Genomic DNA, 19481 nt, shown 5'->3' with positions numbered 1-19481 from the left:
CTTTGTCAACAAAACAAAATGGTAGCTCGTCAACAATTATCTTTTTAGCTAAAGCTTTCCTACTTTGTGATTGGTCAACTTTCCAAGTACTAATGACCACTTCCTTTGCTCCCGTTGAAGATGGTAGAAAATTAATTAGATTTTGACCTTTATCTACGGTGTCACGAGGAAATTTAGGACATGTTCTCTTATTAGTATTCATTGATGACGTACCATAAATGATGTAGAAGTTGCATAAGTTTTTGCACAATATTTACATTTGGCTTTATTAGCTCCATTTTCACCGGTAAATGTTTCAAAATTCGTCCAACAATTAGCTCTAGGTTCCATCGTTTTTCTTTTCTTTGATGTATCAACATCAACTTCAACCTTACTAGGAGATGAGGTGTAAGGTATACTCTTATTTGAAGCTCCAGTTTCACTTCCCTTACTTCCATTTTGTGTCATCTATACAAAAGTGAAACAAACAACAAGAACAACAATCAACAAAGTTACAAGGATCAGGCCTCACAAAGTCACAATTGCCCTCGCCCCTCAGCTTTGTTACAACATACAAGTAAACCAACAATAAAATCAAACGCAAGAGCACAAGGAGTAGGAACAACTACAAAATCAGTACATGAGAGTTGAGAGATGACTGATGATAATAGTTTAAGACGATTTGACTAACTTACAGTTATGAGTGATGACAAACGAGAGCTGAGAGTTGAGAGATGAGTGAGAGTGACGAACTGATGATAAGACAGAAATGGCGACCGACGCGGCGGCTAGCCGGCGACCGACGTAAGCTTGTGTTGCTGCTACGGGTTGCGAACTGCATATCTGCGTGACAACGTGGGTCATGAGTCTCATGACTGGCTGACCGCGTCTGCGTACTGACCGGCGTGGCGGTGTCAGGGACGGCGTGGTTGGTTGGCATTACGAATGGCGTCACTGGTTGGTGTGTGTGTTTGTAATTTTGTATGATGCTAATTTAGGGGTTTATCAATTTAGGGATTTATCATTTATCAATTGATAGGAAATTGGCTTGGGTAATTTGGTATTTAGGTTAGTAATTTAGATAGTTGGCCTTGGGACTACTGCTGAGTAAGATTAATAGGAATTTATGTAGTTGGGCTTGGGCAGACTTCTCAGAATAATAGTATGGGCTGCATGGGAGGATTAGGAATGGGTTATGGATTTATTGGGTAACAATTATATATATATAATTTTGATTTTTCAGTTAAATGAATATTCAAATAAAAAATCCGAAAACCGAACCGAAATACTAAAATGTAGAAATTCAAAATCGTGACCGACCAAAATAACTGAAAAACCGATACCAAAATTAAAAATAAATCGGTTCGGTTGGTTTTCTCAGTTTGAACCATATTATGCCAAGCCCTACGTGTGTGGGTCGATGGGGCGCCGATTCCACCGTCATCCCACACATAGAAAATTGGAGGAAGCCCCTCGCCTGCACAATCTATGACCAAGACAACGCAGTGCAGGATGGATGGGGGATGTCCGTCGACTCACAGATAGCCCGTGAGCGGGGTCTCATCTGTGAGGGACCTAAGTTGCTGCACGTTTTTAATTCACTTTATTTAATTAATTAGGTTGTTTAGGGGTTAGTTAGGGGTTAAAGGGAGACTAATTAATTTGATTAAGTCCCACTATAAAAACCCGTAACCCTCATTAATCTAAAGACAACTCAAAAATAAACTCTCTTCCTTCTCTCTTATTTCTCTCTCTACATGAACTCACCATTGAAGACTAGCAACGATTAGGGTTTGGGGACTGGAAAGGAACAAATTCACCATCCAATTGTTGACAAACTTTAAGGTATGGGTTCTATTCAGCTATGAGACTCATTCCTCAAAGGGTTCCTTCAAAATAAATTTTAAAAGTTGAGTTTTCTTATGGGTTTCATCCAATTACAAAATTGAAGTTATGAATTGAGTTCTTAATGATTTATTTAGGTTTTATTGAGTATATTAACATGTAATTCAACTTATTTATCGTAATTGTTTATGATTTTGTCTAAATTGAAGAATATGATCCTCCATCCCTAACCCTAGGTAGTGATGTTGACCTATATTGTATTGTGATTATTCAATTGAGTTGGTTGTTGATTTGATTACTATCCTATGGTTCTATTATTCTTAAATTAAGATGAATTATAGGACTATCATTCTAGTTCTTGAGATGTGATTTAGGTTAGGAATTATAATATGAAATTAGCCTATGAATCTTGTCTCAAGTTATGATCTAGAGTTGAATTGTGTTATAGAGATGCAATTGGCCTTGTTTTCTTATTGGTTATCATTATGTGATGATGTTACTCCCCAAATTGGGTTGAGTTATGGGTTGATGTTAAGACCTCGATGTTAGACGATGAGGAAGACTAGGTAAGTCTTAGAACCTCTATCTTTACTTCCAATTGTGATTAATTGTTGTTAAGTCATGATATTACATTGGAGTATGACTTATACTAGGATTATAGGGTTGTATGATGTTGAATTGAAATGTCTTTACTATGTTGTGAGGTTGATTAAGGTGTATGTGGTATAAGGATGGTTAAAACTATCAATGTGCCTTAATATGCTATGAAATGCTAATGTGTTAACCTCACTTATATGAATTGTGATGAAAGGACTTATACTCATGCAATTCTTATTGAGCTATTGATGATGATGAGTATACAAGGGTTAGACCCTATGTCTGAAATTAAGCTATGATTGATAATTAAAGGCTTAAAGACATTTCAAAAAGGGACTCTAGCTTAGCACCTAGTGAACTAGATTGAGGAGTGTCCCTTCCCACATAGGGATGGTAGGAACACTATGTTAATCTTGAGATTAGAGACTATAATGCATGGAACATAAAGATGGTCCCAACTATATCTCGTAGTTCTTCAACTATGTTGCCCGGTTAGGAATACTAGCTAGTAGATCCACGCAGTTTCTATGTTTCATATTTTGGTACTACCTTGGCAAGTAGTGCGCCTTCTTTTGGTGTAGGGTTTTGTGACACCGGATTCCACACTAGCTCATGTGTTCTATGTTGGTTAGGGAAAGATGTTCCCAAAAGGTAAAACGAATTAAAGAACTTGAACTCTAACTTGGATAACCTAAGGGATGTAGCTTAGTATAGGTAGGGGTATGGTACTCTACCTAAACATTGCACTAGTTAGCCTTGAATGGAGTCTTAGGAGGAGGTTCTTATATATATTTATGCTATGATAAATATATGATGTATATATGAAGACCATGGAACATTTTTGATACTATATTTTGATTAGTTCATTTATGAATATAAACCTAAATGCATGACATGTGAAGTTTGACATTGGTCATGTTTTCTTGTTGAGGATACTTGATTGAGTAAGGTTATGGGACTTTGATTGGTCATTGCACTTTATTACTTGATAAGGACTTGTGACTAGTTGTCATGCATATTATGATATGTTTGACTCTTATTCATTCTCGTGATATTATTCCCTGATGTTAGGGTTGTAGTAAATCATTGTTCCAAGTATGTTGGGATAAGTATTACTTGTTGATATAGTATTCATGTTTGGTTGGTTGATATGACTTACTTTATTTTGCATTAAGTCGGTAAAAAGTTAAAATGACATGTTTTGACTAAAAAGTCTCTTTTACATGTTTTGCTTGTGTATGTGCATAAGATCCCATACTTAGTACATTTGGAGTACTAACCCCATTTACTTCCCTTCAAGCAAAAATTTTAGGTTCCGTTCGTTGAAGAGTTTGGAAGGCGACATTGTTGATGGCTTGGATTATTCCTTTCATCCAAGTAACGTAGGTCCTCAACTTTCGAGGGCAATGCCATCCTCTAGCTTACGGATTTTGTTATGAGCTTATTGAATCTTTCATTTATTTCTTTTTTAATTGAGTATTGTACTTTCGTATGGCCTATACATGGTCTTGTCGGATTGATGTAACGGCTATGCCCATATTGTAATATTCGTTTAGATGGTATGATATGAGACAATCATTGAGACTATTTCTATATTTTACGTATATGTATTTGCAATAAAAGTAGAAGGCTATGTAACCTTCATATATGAAGGGTCTATGTCTACTCTATATGAATATATATTATGTGTATGTAGAGGTCTATGTAAACCTCCAAGTAGTGATAACGAAAGTTTTAAATCTTTCCACATTTTCCAACCTATGAATGTAATGACATGAGACTTAGAGGATAGTCTTAGTCCTTGAAAAGGACGACGACACGGGTTACGTGTAGGGGGTAAACCCGGATGTTACAATACTTCCATTACCAAGAATGCATAACCAATTACATAAACAAGGTAAATTCAAGAATTAATTACAAAATTAACAACAACATAGTCAATCTACTAGTTCATCATCTACACCATTAATATATACTTAAACAATATTAATTCATCCCAATGATTAATAATTTCATTTTTTAAAGAACACCCATGTGTAAAAGAAAAACCTATATTTGGGGGATTTAGAAATCATCTATATAGGGACATATTGGAGAAAAGAATACAAAGAGTGAAAGAAATCTTACATTATATATGATAAAGCCACAAAATTGGGTTGTAGACTTGATCTTTTTCTTGGAACTTTAATGGTCTTCAATGGAGGCTTGGAGGAAGAGAGAATTTTGAGTGAGATAGGAGTGATTTTTTATTTAAACTTTTGAGACTTGATTTGGGTGTTAAAATTGACCTAACATTGTCCCTAAGACCTTATATATTCACCCATTAAATTACCCAAAAGACCCCTCACTTAAATGAGTCTTTTTGTGAAGTCAAAATGTTTAAATACACTTTTATGAATGTGAGAAGTTTCTGCACGTCGCGGGGTTAATTTCAATATTTATTGTTGAAATACGGGTTGAGGGAGTGGATGTCGTGTAGTCCCCATGTATCGAGTCCAAGTTGGTATCCCTGCGTGATAACTGCATGCAGGCTGCTTTGGTAGCTTGCTCGCCCATGTCCGGGTCCTCCCAAAGGACCATTCCGATTGTGCTTGGGGTATCGTGACTGTATGTTTTGACCCTTTATAATATATTTTTCATATTTAAAGTATTTTTACAAATTTTCAAGTTCATATGACCCTCCCAAAACTTCACCGAGCATAGGGACGTTAACAAGCTCAATTTTGCTAGTTTCCAGACGTTAATGCCTTTCTTTAGTGCTATGGCCCCAATACTTATCAAACAGGTTATTTACACTTATTTAGGTAAAAAATCATCATTACTCAACATATAGTTCTATAGTGTTGGTCATGAAATTTCGAGGAAGTGTAAACCATGACTACTAGATGCATGTGATGAATTAGAAGATACATTTTGAGTAGCAAACGCTTAATGAGAGACAACCGAGTCTAATTTCTTAAAGCACTACAAACGTCGCTAATGTAGCTACCTTAGTGCGAAGTTCCTTAAAAGATATTTTACCCAGAAAGTGAGGTATGATGCCAACAAATTTTTTATAATCCTTGCCTCAGGATAATGGTGGTTAACTTGTTGGTTACTAGACGCATCACATTCAAATTGAGGCAGCGTAGAAAAACAGCCATCCACGAATCTAACCAGTTCATTGGAAAGTAAAAAAGAGGTGAATTGAGTATACCAAGTGAGATAATCTTCAATGGAATTCAATTTTATAGTTACCAAATTAGTGATGTTAGCTGAAGTCAATGCCTCCGCGGAGTGAAAAATTGATGAAATTGGTAGTTCCATTGATCCAACATAAGGTAAGAGAGTGGTCTGTCCAATTTGACCCATAGAGGAACTAGGAAAAATGTTGGGAGAAGAGGAATGTACATAGACCAATGATGTTAAATAAGGAAACAGAGGAATCATTAAAGGCTAACGAGAAGAGCTTGATGAAATATTGCAAATAGAACTTAAAGAAGCTACTGAATGTGCAATAATAGTTGTACATAAAGGAAAAGGAGACATCTAAGAAGATGGAATTGAAAGAGGATGGGAAGCCAAATCACCTGAAAATATTCGAAAAGATTCAAAGGAACAATAGGGTCAAAGGAAATTTGGATTAGCAATGGGCAATACTGGACGTCTGATACCATGTAAGAAATAAATCATTACTTAGAAAGCTTTTATACATCATCAACTATATTTATACCATAAATGTGCATACAAATGTAATATAACATAACTCTAACGTTAAGAATCCTACATATACTAGACTAGGGGTATTGGACTACGAGTCCTAATACATAACTTAGAATTGATATCTTCATATATAAAACATTGGAACTATTGGATAATGATCAAATTTTTTAATTTTATCATCTGAATTGATTGTAGATCTATTGCTGAATGTTGTTGATCATGTTTAGAGTAGGTTTAGCAAGATATTTGAGGTATGTCACTTACTCTTTGCTTAACTTGTAACTTGAATCTTAAAAAAATTTAGTAATGACTCTTGAAAACCTTTAAGAACTTCGCTTTGACTTACTTCTTAACTTTTAGACTTAACTCTTAAATTCTTTGACTTTGATCTTACATTCCTTGAATTGGATTATGGATTAAAGGTTCATATATCGTGTTTATGGACAATTTCATGATGTTTAGATGTAACCTAGAGTGTTGGAATCAATTAGGAAACATGGGTACATCACTTAGAAAATAGTACGGAAAGATGGGTAATAAATGGGGTTCAAAGGAATTGTGGGCGCTCTGAGAGGAGTGGGGGGCCTGAACCCAAATTCAGAGGCCAAGTTGGGACGATCTTGCTGGAAGAGATCCCTAAGGACCTACAGACGGAGACTGTCCTGTGAGGCTATTGGAGGCCTGGCACACCATAGCCTTACGAATAGGCATTTAAACTTTTCTTCTCCGTTTTTCATCTCTAAACCCTCTAAACCTCCATGGTTCTTTCTTGAAACACGTAAGATCACTAATTACCTCCATAACCAATAAATTTTACTAGAAAAACCACCTAAAAATATGAATCCAATCAACTCTAGACATGCATCAACTCAACAACCAAGAATTCAATAATATTCTTTAAGAACTTCACTTTTCATCATTCAGCCTACTCAAAATCAACGAATTAAACAAGTTGGTGTGTGGATGAAACCCAACACTACATGATCTGACATACTTTAATAGATATAACCCCGAAGAATTCCACTAGCAATTCCTTCGCGTTCTTGGCAAAACCTTGATCTTTCTCCCTTTTCCTTCTTCTATTTTATCTTCTTATGATGGCCCTCATAATGAACTAGGTTAAACTATAATAAAGCATGTGTGTCATGAGGTTTTTAAGTCATAAAAATATTAATTATGGTGTTCTTAGGCAGTGTGTAAAGTTTTGATGAGTTTTGAAGTCAAACATCAAGGGATGACCAAGACATTCGACAACTAGACGTCTATGTGCTCTTGTATTTTCTTGTGTGCTTTGACATTTTATGATTGTTGTTAGGATCCCAAATTGATTTTGGAGGTTTATAAGACCTAAATGACCATGTATAGGGTTTTAACGTTCAGGTATGACTCCACCTAGGACACATGAGGGACCTAGAGGAGGACCCGATTAGTAAGGTAGAATCTGCTAGATCTACCCCAAACAACGACTCTTCATCAATGCACCGTAGTCCTAGTGACACCCCGTCGTTTTGGGCGTAGCCCCACACTTAGTTATGGGAGATTATCCCCAATGAAATTATTCTCTAATGCAATCGATGACCCAATAGAACGGGTCGTTTATCAAACGACGCCTTGTAGCAAGGGGCCGTCGTTTAGCAAATACAAAAGCTGTCAAGACATAGCTGGACTCGAGGTGTTTTAGTAAATTCACCCCAAGTATTTTATGAAACACAGACGTTTATTTTAGTGTCTTAGGGGCATTTTAAGTGGGTTTATACTCCTATACAAAGGTTAGACTTCATTTTCAAATATCCAAAACCCCTCCCTAAATGAATGAAGGTATGAGTATGTTTAGGAGTCAATGTAATAAAAAAATTTATTATGTGAAAGGTGAGCTCACATATACTCACACACACACACTTTGAATGAATGAATGAAGTTAATGAATTTGAATAAGGGATTTTAGGGTGGACACTCTTCGTTAGCAGAGATGAAGTGTCTATACAATCCCTACTATTCCTATAGTATGGAAAATGGGGGGTTTGGGGTGAACACATTTCGTGATTTGGATGAAGTATTTAGTAGCAACCATCCTATTCAAGATCTTTTAAAAATAGGTTGGAGGATTGAAACCCTTCGTGCGTTGAGTTGTGGTATGAAATATTTATTCCATAACTTGTAGTAATGAATGTTTATGACTCTGTGGGGGATTATGCTTAGCACCAAGTGGATTTGAAGAAGAGGTGGTTAAACTTGTTGAGTTGAGATTTTGTATAAAATGTACCTCTTAAGATTAGTACTCCTCATTAGTAGAGAATTAGTTACTTAGAAGCAATCTCCTCATCCCTTAACTATGTGTATGCATAGGAGTAGATAATGGAGAATCCATGTAAAGGTTGAAGAATGACCCTACCCTACGCAAGTGGGGATATCTCACGTGGTAGGGGTTAATACCACGATTCCATGTCTAGCTCCCATGGTTTATGTTGGTTAATGTGAGCCCCCACAAAAGAATATAATGAACTAAGTCTTCCAAAGGGTGTACTACTTATGGTGGTGGTGGTATGGGACACTATCTACCTATTGCACATGTAAGAATTTAGAGGGAGTCTTGGTGTTTCCTTATATGAATGGGTCATTATGTGATGTAAATGAAGTTATGAGATTTAATGTCAATGTTCAGAAAGCATGTTAAGGTTATGTCTTGTATGATGAAGTTTATGAATGATGAATGTGGTGTGCCTAATCTAAGGGAATCCTCAAGGAGCACTTAGTGGGAGTAGTATTATGGGATGCTACTTTCACATTGCAGTATTTGTAACTTGAGGGTTATCTTAGAGAATGTTAGAAATATGCTTTTTAATTGCAATAAATTTAATTTTATTGCCTGTGTTTTAAGTAAGACTTCGTCAATTAGTTGTTAGTCATGTTTTCCTATTATTTAGGAGTTGTTTAGTGACTTCTAAATAATGTGTTATTATTTTTAATTTTCATTCTAGACTTATATATATAATTTGAAGCATTAATAAAATAGCTCTTCTTCTGCATCAATTATGTTCTCTTCCATCTTATTGTTTTAGGTGCAGGCTTTGATTTCCCTGTGTTATTTAGCTTAAATAGGTTTTTTAAAACCTTCAATTGTTATCAAAGTCTTATTTATTAAGGGACCTCTATGTGTGGGCTTGAATCAGATTTCGTGAATACCATGAACGGAGAAGCAAGTTTTTCTTCAATGGCACCACAAACTTTTGGTGGAGAAAGTTATCAAATCTAGGCTGTTAGAATGCAGGCATACCTGGAAGCTTTAGATCTCTGGGAGGCTATAGAACAAAAATACATCATCTTATCCCTTGCCAAAAAATCCAAAGATTGTGAAAATAAATAATACCAAGAAAGGAAAATTAGGTAATTAAAGGCAAAGGCATGTTTATTTGCTACAGTTTTATCCACTGTCTTCACTCGTATCATGTCTCTTAAATCGGCAAATGTTGTATGGGATTATCTTAAGGTTGAGTGTGAAGGACATGAGAGAATTTGAGGGATGCAAGTGCAGAATTTAGTATGTTAGTTTGAGCTGCAAAAGATGAAGGACGGTGAAACCATAAAGGAATACACTGACCAACTTCTTAACACTGCCAATCATATCATATTGTTGAGTTCCACTTTTATCGGTTCAAGCATAGTTGAGAAAATCCTTGTAAATGTACCTCAAAGATTTTTGGAGACCATTAAAACCTTAGAAAAAACTAAGGACTTGTCTAGTATTACACTAACAGAGCTCTTAAGTGCCTTTCAAGCACAAGAGCAACGACGTATTATAAAAAAAGATGGAGATGTTGAAGGAGCTTTACCTGCCAAACATTAATATGATGGACAATATAAGAAAAACAAGAATAAGAAATACCAACCAACAGATGGAGAAGGTGCACCATGCAACAAAAAAAAATAAGTAGCTTCGAAAAAAATTACCCTCCTTGTAAGCATTACGGCAAGATCAGACACGCACCTTTCAAGTGTTGGAGAAGTACTGAAGCTAAGTGTAGTAAGTTTAATTAGTTAGGGCAAAAAGCAACCATTTTATCTAAAAAAACTCATCAGTAGGATATAGATGCTCGATTTATAAATGAACATGAGGAGGATGCTCTATTTGTTGCATCATGTTTTGCAAGCAAGATTTATAGCAAGTCGTGGTTGATTGACAGCGGGTACACAAATCATATTTCTCATGATAGAGAACTCTTCAAAGAATTGAAGCCTACTCAAGTTGCAAATATTTGAATTGTCCATGGTGGTCACATTCCAGTAAACGGAATTGGAACTATTGAAGTTGAAACACAAGCAGGTACAAAAACAATAAAAAATGTCCTTTATGTACCAGACTTAGACCGAAACTTGTTAAGTGTTGGTCATTTGTTAGAAAAAGGTTTCAAACTTTTTTATGAAGATAAATATTGTTTGATCAAGGATCCCTCAAGCCAAGACCTGTTTAATGTTAAAATGGAAGGGAAAAGATTGTCATTATATCCATTTGATAAAGAGAAAATGTTGTATTCAGCAAAGAAAATGTTGTTGAGTTATGACATAAGAGACTCGGGCACTATCATTATCAATGGCTTGTCAAAGTGCAAAAGTTGAAGATGGTGGAGAGCTTACCTGATTTGGAAGCTAATTCCACTGAATGGCATGCCTTCCAATTTGGTAAGAAACATAGAAAGCCATTTGAAAATCCAACCTTGACAGCCTCACAAAAGCTAAAAATAGTTCACACTGATGTCGTAGGGCCTCAAAGAACTCTATCACTACAAGGTAACATCTATTACGTCCTTTTCATTGACGATTATACAAGAATGTGTTGGTTTTTTTTCTTGAAATTCAAGTCAGAAGTTGATGGTGTATTCTGCAAATTCAGGAAATTGGTGGAATATCAAAGTAATTGTAAGATTCAAGATTTGAGGTCTGGTAATATGAAGGAATACACTTCAGTGAAATTTAATTCATTCTGTGAGAAGGCCATCATTGTGCATCAACTTAATACACCATACACACTAGAACAAAATGGTGTTAGTGAAAGAAGAAATATATGGATGATGGAGATGACTAGATGTATGTTGCATGAGAAGGAGTTGCCCAAGATATCTGGGCAGAGGCAGCACATACCGTATTTTTAATGCAGAATCGACTTCCAACGAATGCATTGAAGGATAAAACACTATTTGAAGCTTTGTACGAGTTTAATCCTTCACGAAGTTTTCTTAAGGTTATTTGTTGTGTTTGTTTTGTTCATGTTCCTCAGGTTAAACGTGAAAAACTTGACAAAAAGGTGATCGGTCATAGGCATCCATGTGGGTTATAGTGGAGTTTCTAAAGCCTACAAGGTTTATCATCCTCAAAAAAGAAAGATGACAATTACGAGAGATGTTAATTTTAATAAGAATGATCAGTGGGACAGGAAGAGCTCTCATAAATCAGGAAGATGCTCTTTAGAAGCAAACATCAGTGCTCCTGGAGAACAAAAAATGAATACTGGAGGCAAGAACTAGAAGATGATCATCCAGTCAAGGGGAGAAAATTGTTGTTATATATCTATCAGAGTTGTAATGTTTCCATCTATGAACCTACTTGTCCGGTAGAAGCTTTGCAAGACCCAAAATGGAAGAAAGCAATGGAGGAGGATATCTCCATGATTGAGAAAAATAAAACTTGTATGCTGGTCAACAAACCTGATGATAGAATAGTCATTGGTGTGAGATGGGTCTGCAGAACAAAGTTAAATGCAGAAGTTCCATCAACAAATACAAGGTGAGGCTTGTAGTTAAAGGGTATGAACAAATTAATGGTATCGATTACTCTGACACTTTTTCTCCTATTGAATGATTACACACAATCAGATTGCTACTCACAATAGCATCAGAAATGGAATGGAAGGTGTTACAATTTGATAAAAATCAACTTTCTTAAATGGCATACTAGAAGAGGAAATATATGTTGAGCAACCATCAGGGTTTGTGAAACGCGGTGATGAAGACAAAGTCTATCTGCAAAAAAAGGCTTTGTATTGCCTAAAGCAAGCACCAAGAGCTTGGTATAGTAGGATAGATGATCATCTGTTGAGCTTGGGCTTTCAAAAAATCTTGTTTGAATTGACTCTATATGTAAAACATAAAGACACTTATATCCTTATATCTCTTTATGTTGATTATCTTCTTGGTAACATGAAATAATACAAGGCTGGTTGAGGAGTTCAAAGAAGAAATGATGCAAGTTTTTGAAATGACATATATTGTTCTTATGACCTGTTTTCTATGAATGGAAATCAAACAAAGAAAATGTGAAGTGTTCATTTGCCAGAAGAAATAAGCAAAGGAAATTCTAAAGAACTTTCAAATGGAGGAATTCAAGTTAATGAGCATGCCAATGATTCAAAAAGAGAATCTCTAGAAAGAAGATGAAGCCGACAAAGCTGATGAAAGTTATTATAGAATCTTTATTGGAGGTTAATGTATCTCACTGCAACAAGGGCTGATATTTTATTTGTTGAAAGCCTCTTATCTCATTTTACGCACTATGCAAGTGAAATGCATTTAAAAGAGCAGCAAAAAGAATATTAGGATATATCAAAGGTACTATTGACTATGGGGTAAAGTTTGAGAAGTGTCCAAGCTTCAAGTTACTAGGATTCTCCTATAGTGATTGGGCTGGATCCGCAGATGATATGAGAAGTACATGTGGCCATTGTTTCAGCCTAGGTTAAGGAATACTCTCATGGTCATCTAAGAAACAGGAAATTGTTCCACAGTCAACTGCAAAAGCTGAATTCATAGCACCAACAGGAGCAGGAAACCAAGTCTTATGGCTTATAAACATCATGTATGATTTACATTTGGAACAAAAGGAAACTACTATCATTCTAGTCGAAAACTAAGCAACTATTGCAATCTCAAATAATTTAGTGTGTCACAAGAATACCAAGCATTTCATTAAGTTTGATTCCTCAGAAAAAAAAAACCAAAACAAAGGGGAGAAGTGACTCTAGTCTACTGCAAGTTTGAAATCTAGATAGAAGATCTGTTTACTAAGCCTTTACCGATCAACATATTCGAGCTTCTTAGAAAGAAAATTGGAGTTTGCAGTATCCAAAGCAAGGAGAAGTGTTAGGAATTTGCTTTTGAATTACAGTAAATTTAATTTTACTGTCTATGTTTTAAGTAAGACTAAGTCATGATTTATTAGTCATGCTTTCATATTATTTAGGAGTTGTTTAGTAACTGCTAGATCATGTGTTATTATTTTTACTTATCATTCTAGGCTGTTATAAATCTAATATGAAGCATTAATATATTAGCTCTTCTTCTGCTTCGATTTTGTTCTCTTCCGCCTTTATGTTTTAGGTGCAGACTTTGGTTCCAGGTGTTATTTAGCTTAAATAGGTTTTTTAAAATCTTAAGAGAAGCGAAGGGTTCTTATGTAAAGTCCTTAAATGTAGGTATGTACCTCTAGTGTCTTTGATATTGGATGTTGGCTTGTAAAGTGTGGTGAAGGCTTGTTAAGTGTTGTGAAGTAAGCCTATCGTTGGTAGTCTTAAGGAACACTTAGGTGTGCATTGAAGGAATTGTATGGGCGGTCCCTTGATGTCTTACTTTAATGTGTCTTAGGATAACTTTGAATATGGAAACTTCAAGGGATATAGGTTCACTGTAAAATGTAATGAAACGAGGTCACTGTAAGTTGTGGTCTTGTGTTAAAAATTATGGGAGTTTTACCTTATATGTTAAATGATGATTTATATATTTTTTTATTACTATATTCATGAAGGTTTTACTTAAATAGCATGAACGTCTCATTTCAACTAAAATGTCATACATAGTACATTGTTTGTACTAACATCATACTTATCTATACTCTATAAGTATAGTTTAGAGGTAAGTGGAAGTTTAGAAGGCAAACCTTGGGAAGTTGACTCTCTCAAGACTCAGTATGTCCTTATATATTAAAGGACATAGTCTATGTGGCTTGAGTTTTTCATTAAGACTTGTATAATACTTAAATGTATTCTTTCAATGTAAAGGATTGTGACCCTAAGATTTTTAAGTTGTGTTTAAGTTGGCCTGTGATGATGAGACTTACTCCCTAGTATTTATAGAAAGCTTCTTATTATTATTCTTATTAAAAGTTTTATTCCCGCACTAGTTTTCATATCATATGTAATGAATGACATCCAAAAGTCTTGTATAAGACATCCAAAGGCTCAAGTACGCCTTATGACGACTCAAGAGTGATCCTTTCTTCTACGGTGTACTTGCGGGTCGTGACACTTTTCCAAGCTCTAAGCATAAAATAATTTTCTAATCTGAACTGAAACTTATATTTACCCCAAATAAATCCCTTACATGAAATGGGAAATAAATGGGAGAAAAGACGAGTTTTCCCTTTCTTAAACCCGGATTGGTACTTTCCTCAATCTAATGGACCAACATCAGATAGACATATCTATATCATAAGATATCAAAAATGTGGAAACTCGTGGGCGTTGTAAAGATCTCTTCAACGACTTTCAAACCATTTAAAGAACTACTTATAACTCATCCTGAGCTAGGAGTTCTCAATTTAAAATTACCAAATCTCACTTCTTAAACATAGAAAAAAATTCCAGATTTTCCCTTTCTTTCCAAAAGTGATTATTTTTAGTTTCTTATCTTACTCCTAGCTATTTCGAGTTATGATATGTTACACTATCTTCCCCTTGGGAGCTTCTTCCTCGAATGATATTTCTTTCACTAAGCTAAGAATAGTAATATCAAGTTTAATACTCAACAATCAAAATAATGTAACAACATGCTTACTCCTAGTTTATAATGTACCAAGAAGAGATTTAGTACCATGACATGAATTCTCTCTAGATTCAAACAGATGTGGATATCTTTTCCTAAAATCCTTCTCAGCTTTCCAAGCTGCTTATTTAACATATTTTTTCCTCCAAAGGATCTTGGCTAACGCAACTTCATTTGTTCTCACTTACGAACTTGGCAATCTAAAATATGAACCAAAATCTCTTCATATGATAAGCTATCCTTAATAACAACATTTTTAGTTGATACAGTCAATGAAGGATCATCTGTGCATTTCTTCAACATGGAGATATGAAATGCCGAATGAACTACTGCTCACTGTTGTGTTAACTCAAACTCATAAGCTACAGTACCAATTCTCTTTGATATTCTATAAGGGCTAATATATCGGGGACTAAGTTTCCCCTTCTTAACAAAACTAACAAACTTTTAGATATACCCAATCATCCACTTCAAACTCCAACGGCCTTCTCCTAACATATGTATACGACTTTAGATGACTCTATTTTGTTTTCAATCTTTCTTGAATCAGCTTCACCTTCTTCATGGCTTAGTGAACTAGTTCTAGACCTATAACCAACTTTGAACAACCCAATACGAGATCTCCGTCTTCTCCCATAAAGAGCTTCATATGGAGCCATCTGTAAGCTCGCACAATCGTTGTTTTTTTTTTAGAAAACTCAATGAGAGGTAGGTGATCATCCTAATTTCCCTTGAAATCAATCACACAAGCCATCAATATATCGTTTAAGTCATGGATAGTACGCTCTGCTTACCCATCCATCCGAGGAAGAAAAGCAGTGCTTAAGTTCACCTTCAAACTCAAACCTTTCTTGAAAGACTTCCAGAATTAAGAAGTAAATTGTAAGCCTATATCTTAAATAATGGAGATCGGAACTCCACAAAGTCTTACCACTTCTTGAATGTAAAACTTAGCATAATCCTTGACTTAATAGGTAGTCTTTATCGGAAAATTTTTTACTGATTTTGACATTCTATCGACAATTACCCAAATAGAATCATGTTGCCTGTGAGGACTTTGTAACCCTGTGATAAAGTCCATTTTAATCATCTCCTACTTCCATTCCGGAAGTTATATATTTTTAGAAAACCCTTTAGGCCTTTGGTGGGCTACTTCAACTTCTTGATAATTCGGGCACTTGGAAACAAATCCAGCAATGCCCTTCTTCATACCTTCCCTCCAATATACTTCTGTCAAATCACAATACACCATCTCCCTCTTATTCAAAATCCAATACTCTTTGCTTATGAACGTTCGACTTCAAGTCGAGCAAAATGGGGTCTTGATCTTACTTTTGTTTTACTTATGATACTAATGATGATTCGGCAACATTGGTCACCACTCTTCCTCATTCGGTGGAATCCATAATTATGACTCCTAAGTAACAAAGTCTAGCACATCTTTTGCTAGTTATCTCTTATCTTCTTCTATATGTGAGGTACTACCAATAGACAACCTTATTAAGGTATCAGCAACCACATTAGCCTTACCTGGGTGGTAATGAACACTTATGTAAATGTTGAACAATTCTAACCATCTTCTTTGTTTTGAGATTAAGATCCTTTTAAGTGAACACATATTATAGGGTCTTATGATCAGTGAATATGTCAACATGAAACACCATACAAACAGTGATGCCTTATTTTCAAAGCAAAAACTATGGAAACCAACTCTAAGTCATGGTTCGATAATTCTTATCATGAACCTTCAATTGTCTGGAGGCATAAACTGTAATTTTTTCATTCTGCATCAGAAAATAGCCTAAACCAAATCTTAAAGCATCGCAGTAGACCACAAAACCTTGTGTACGTTCCCGTAAGGTCAACACTCGGGTAGTACTAAACCTCTATTTCAATTCATTAAAACTTTTCTCAAAATCTTCAGACTATTGGAATATTACTATCTTTTGAGTCAACTTAGTCAAACGAGACAAAATATATGAAAACCCCTTAACAAACCTTTTATAGTAGATATCCAAACCCAAGAAACTCCTTATACCTGTTGGAGACGTGGTTCTAGGCTAACTCTAAGTTGCTTCTATCTTTTAGGTATCCACTCTAATTCCATCACCACAAATGATATGCCCCAAGAATGCTACAAACTTAAGCCAAAACTCACACTTGGAGAACTTCTAATAAACTTTTTATCTTTCAAACTTTGAAGGACTATTATGAGGTCACTAGCATGATCTTATTTATTTCTTCAATATATTAGTATGTCATCAATGAAGACAGTAACAAACATATTTAAATAGAGGCTTGAGGACTGTTCATAAGGTCCATGAACGTTGCTGATGCATTGGTTAACCCAAAAGACATAACCAAAAACCTATAATGCCCATATCTTGTTCTAAAAGTTGTCTTTGTAATGTCACATTCCCTAACTTTTAACTGATGGCAGCTAAATTGTAACGACCTGTTTAGTCGTTTTGAGCAACAGACTTCAATTCTAGAAAAACTAGCAGAAGCGATGGACCCCACGACGGACCGTCAAGGGCACGACGGACCGTCGCAGGGTCTCGTTTCAAAACACTTAGAAAATCTGAAATTGGGTACTAAAAATTGACTCTCTGAACTTTGTGACGGAATGGCAGGACGGACCGTCACAGACCCTTGGTGGAAATTTGGGTCTCTAAACTCTGCGACGACCTGCAGGACGGACCGTCGTAGGCACGACGGCCCGTCACAGGTTGCACAAATCCCAGGCAGAGTTGGATTTCTGGTTAAGTTTTAAGGGACGTTTTTGACTATTCTTGCCTTAATTATAAAGTTCGTGGGTTTATATTAATAACTCAAATTCTTGAGGGGTTAAAAGAGGTAACCCTAAGTTAATTAGTGGGGTATTATTGCCATCTTTTATTCTTAATTATATACTAATTAGGGTAAAAGAAAGAGGGTTTGAATAAAGAAAATAGAAAGAACAAGAGAGAGAGAGAGAATTGAACGAGAAGGGAAAAACAAAGCTTTGGGAAAATTCTTGCTTGATTCAACTCTTCGGTGGAGGTAGGTTATGGTTGTTTCATTCTATTCTTAGTAAACTCTTAATAGTGAATGATATGTGTTAGTAGTGTTGTAAACCCTTCTATATGTTTAATTGTATGCTTGCATGAATGATGTGATTATGTAATTATGAATAAATAAGCATGATGAAGCTATTGAATCCCAAGTCTTGAAAAGAAACCCTAATCTACTTTGTTAATGATGATGCCTTGGTATAAAAGAAGGCTTGATGAATGAAAGTAGTGAGATTAGGGGATCGGGTGTCACGTTCCGACACCAGGATAGAATGAGGATCGGAGTGTCACGTTCCGACACCAGGATAGAATATGGATCGGGTGTCACGTTCCGACACCAGGATAGAATATGGATCGGGTGCCACGTTCCGGTACTAGGATAGAATGAGGATCGGAGTGTCACGTTCCGACACCAGGATAGAATATGGATCGGGTGTCACGTTCCGACACTAGGATAGAATATGGATCGGGTGTCACGTTACGACACCAGGATAGAATATGGATCGGGTGTCACGTTCCGACACCAGGATAGAATGAGGATCGGAGTGTCACGTTCCGATACCAGGGTAGAATATGGATCGGGTGCCATGTTCCGGTACCAGGATAGAATGAGGATCGGAGTGTCACGTTCTGACACCAGGATAGTATATTGAGGAGCGGAGTGTCACGTACCGACACGAGGGGAATAAAGATAATGAATCTTGAAATATGTTAATATATTTAATCTAATGAACTGAATTCCCAAATGAGTATGATGAGGAGGTGTGAGTCCTCATTGATGTGCTTGGTGTTGTAACCAAGGGTTATGGTAACTGTAAATGCTGCATGCTAAGGATATTAGTTGATTTTATGATATTGCTTAATACATACTGTTTTCTATTTTGAGTTGGCCAATGATATCTACTCAGTACCCGTGTTTTGTACTGACCTCTACTTTTATGTTTTTCTTCTTGTTATTTGTGGAGTGCAGCAAACGTGCCGTCATCTTCGACTCAACAGTAACTCAAGCCAGTCTTCATCACACTAGATCTTCAGGGTGAGCTAACGCTTCTAGCTTGGACTGGATCTTCTCCTTCATGTCTTGATGCCTTGAACTTCCGGCATGGACTAGCTTCTTATGTATTTTTAGCTTCTTAGAAACTCTTAGAATAAGTAGTTTAAAGTAGATGTTCTTGTGATGATGACTTCCAGGTTTTGGGAATAATAGATGTTTAATATTGATAGTTATTGAATTGGTTTTTATTAATGAGTTTAAGTCTTCCGCATTACTTTCTGTTTATATTATATTGAAATGTTAAGGTTTAGATTGGTTGGTTCGCTCACATAGGAGGGTAAGTGTGGGTGCCAGTCGCGGCCCGGATTTGGGTCGTGACAAACTTGGTATCAGAGCCTTAGGTTCGTTGGTCTCATCACACAAGAACAGGTCTAGTAGAGTCTTAAGGAACGGTAGGGGGACGCCTTTACTTTTCCTTGAGAGGCTATAAGACTTTAGGAAAAT

General features: G+C 36.0%; 1 protein-coding gene across 1 annotated transcript; it reads left to right on the top strand.

The window, feature by feature from the left end:
- Positions 1-10739: 10739 nt before the first annotated feature.
- LOC109120029 (uncharacterized) lies at positions 10740-11905 on the top strand. Its single transcript, XM_019213393.2, has 3 exons — positions 10740-11260; positions 11396-11422; positions 11572-11905. The coding sequence occupies exons 1-3, from the start codon at positions 10740-10742 to the stop codon at positions 11903-11905; spliced, it is 882 nt and encodes a 293-aa protein (XP_019068938.2).
- Positions 11906-19481: the final 7576 nt, after the last annotated feature.

Source organism: Solanum lycopersicum, chromosome 4 (assembly GCF_036512215.1).
Source record: "Solanum lycopersicum chromosome 4, SLM_r2.1".
In the NCBI taxonomy this organism is placed as follows: Eukaryota; Viridiplantae; Streptophyta; class Magnoliopsida; order Solanales; family Solanaceae; genus Solanum; species Solanum lycopersicum.
Note: the sequence above shows the minus strand (reverse complement) of the source record. Positions and strands in the feature narration are given on the sequence as shown.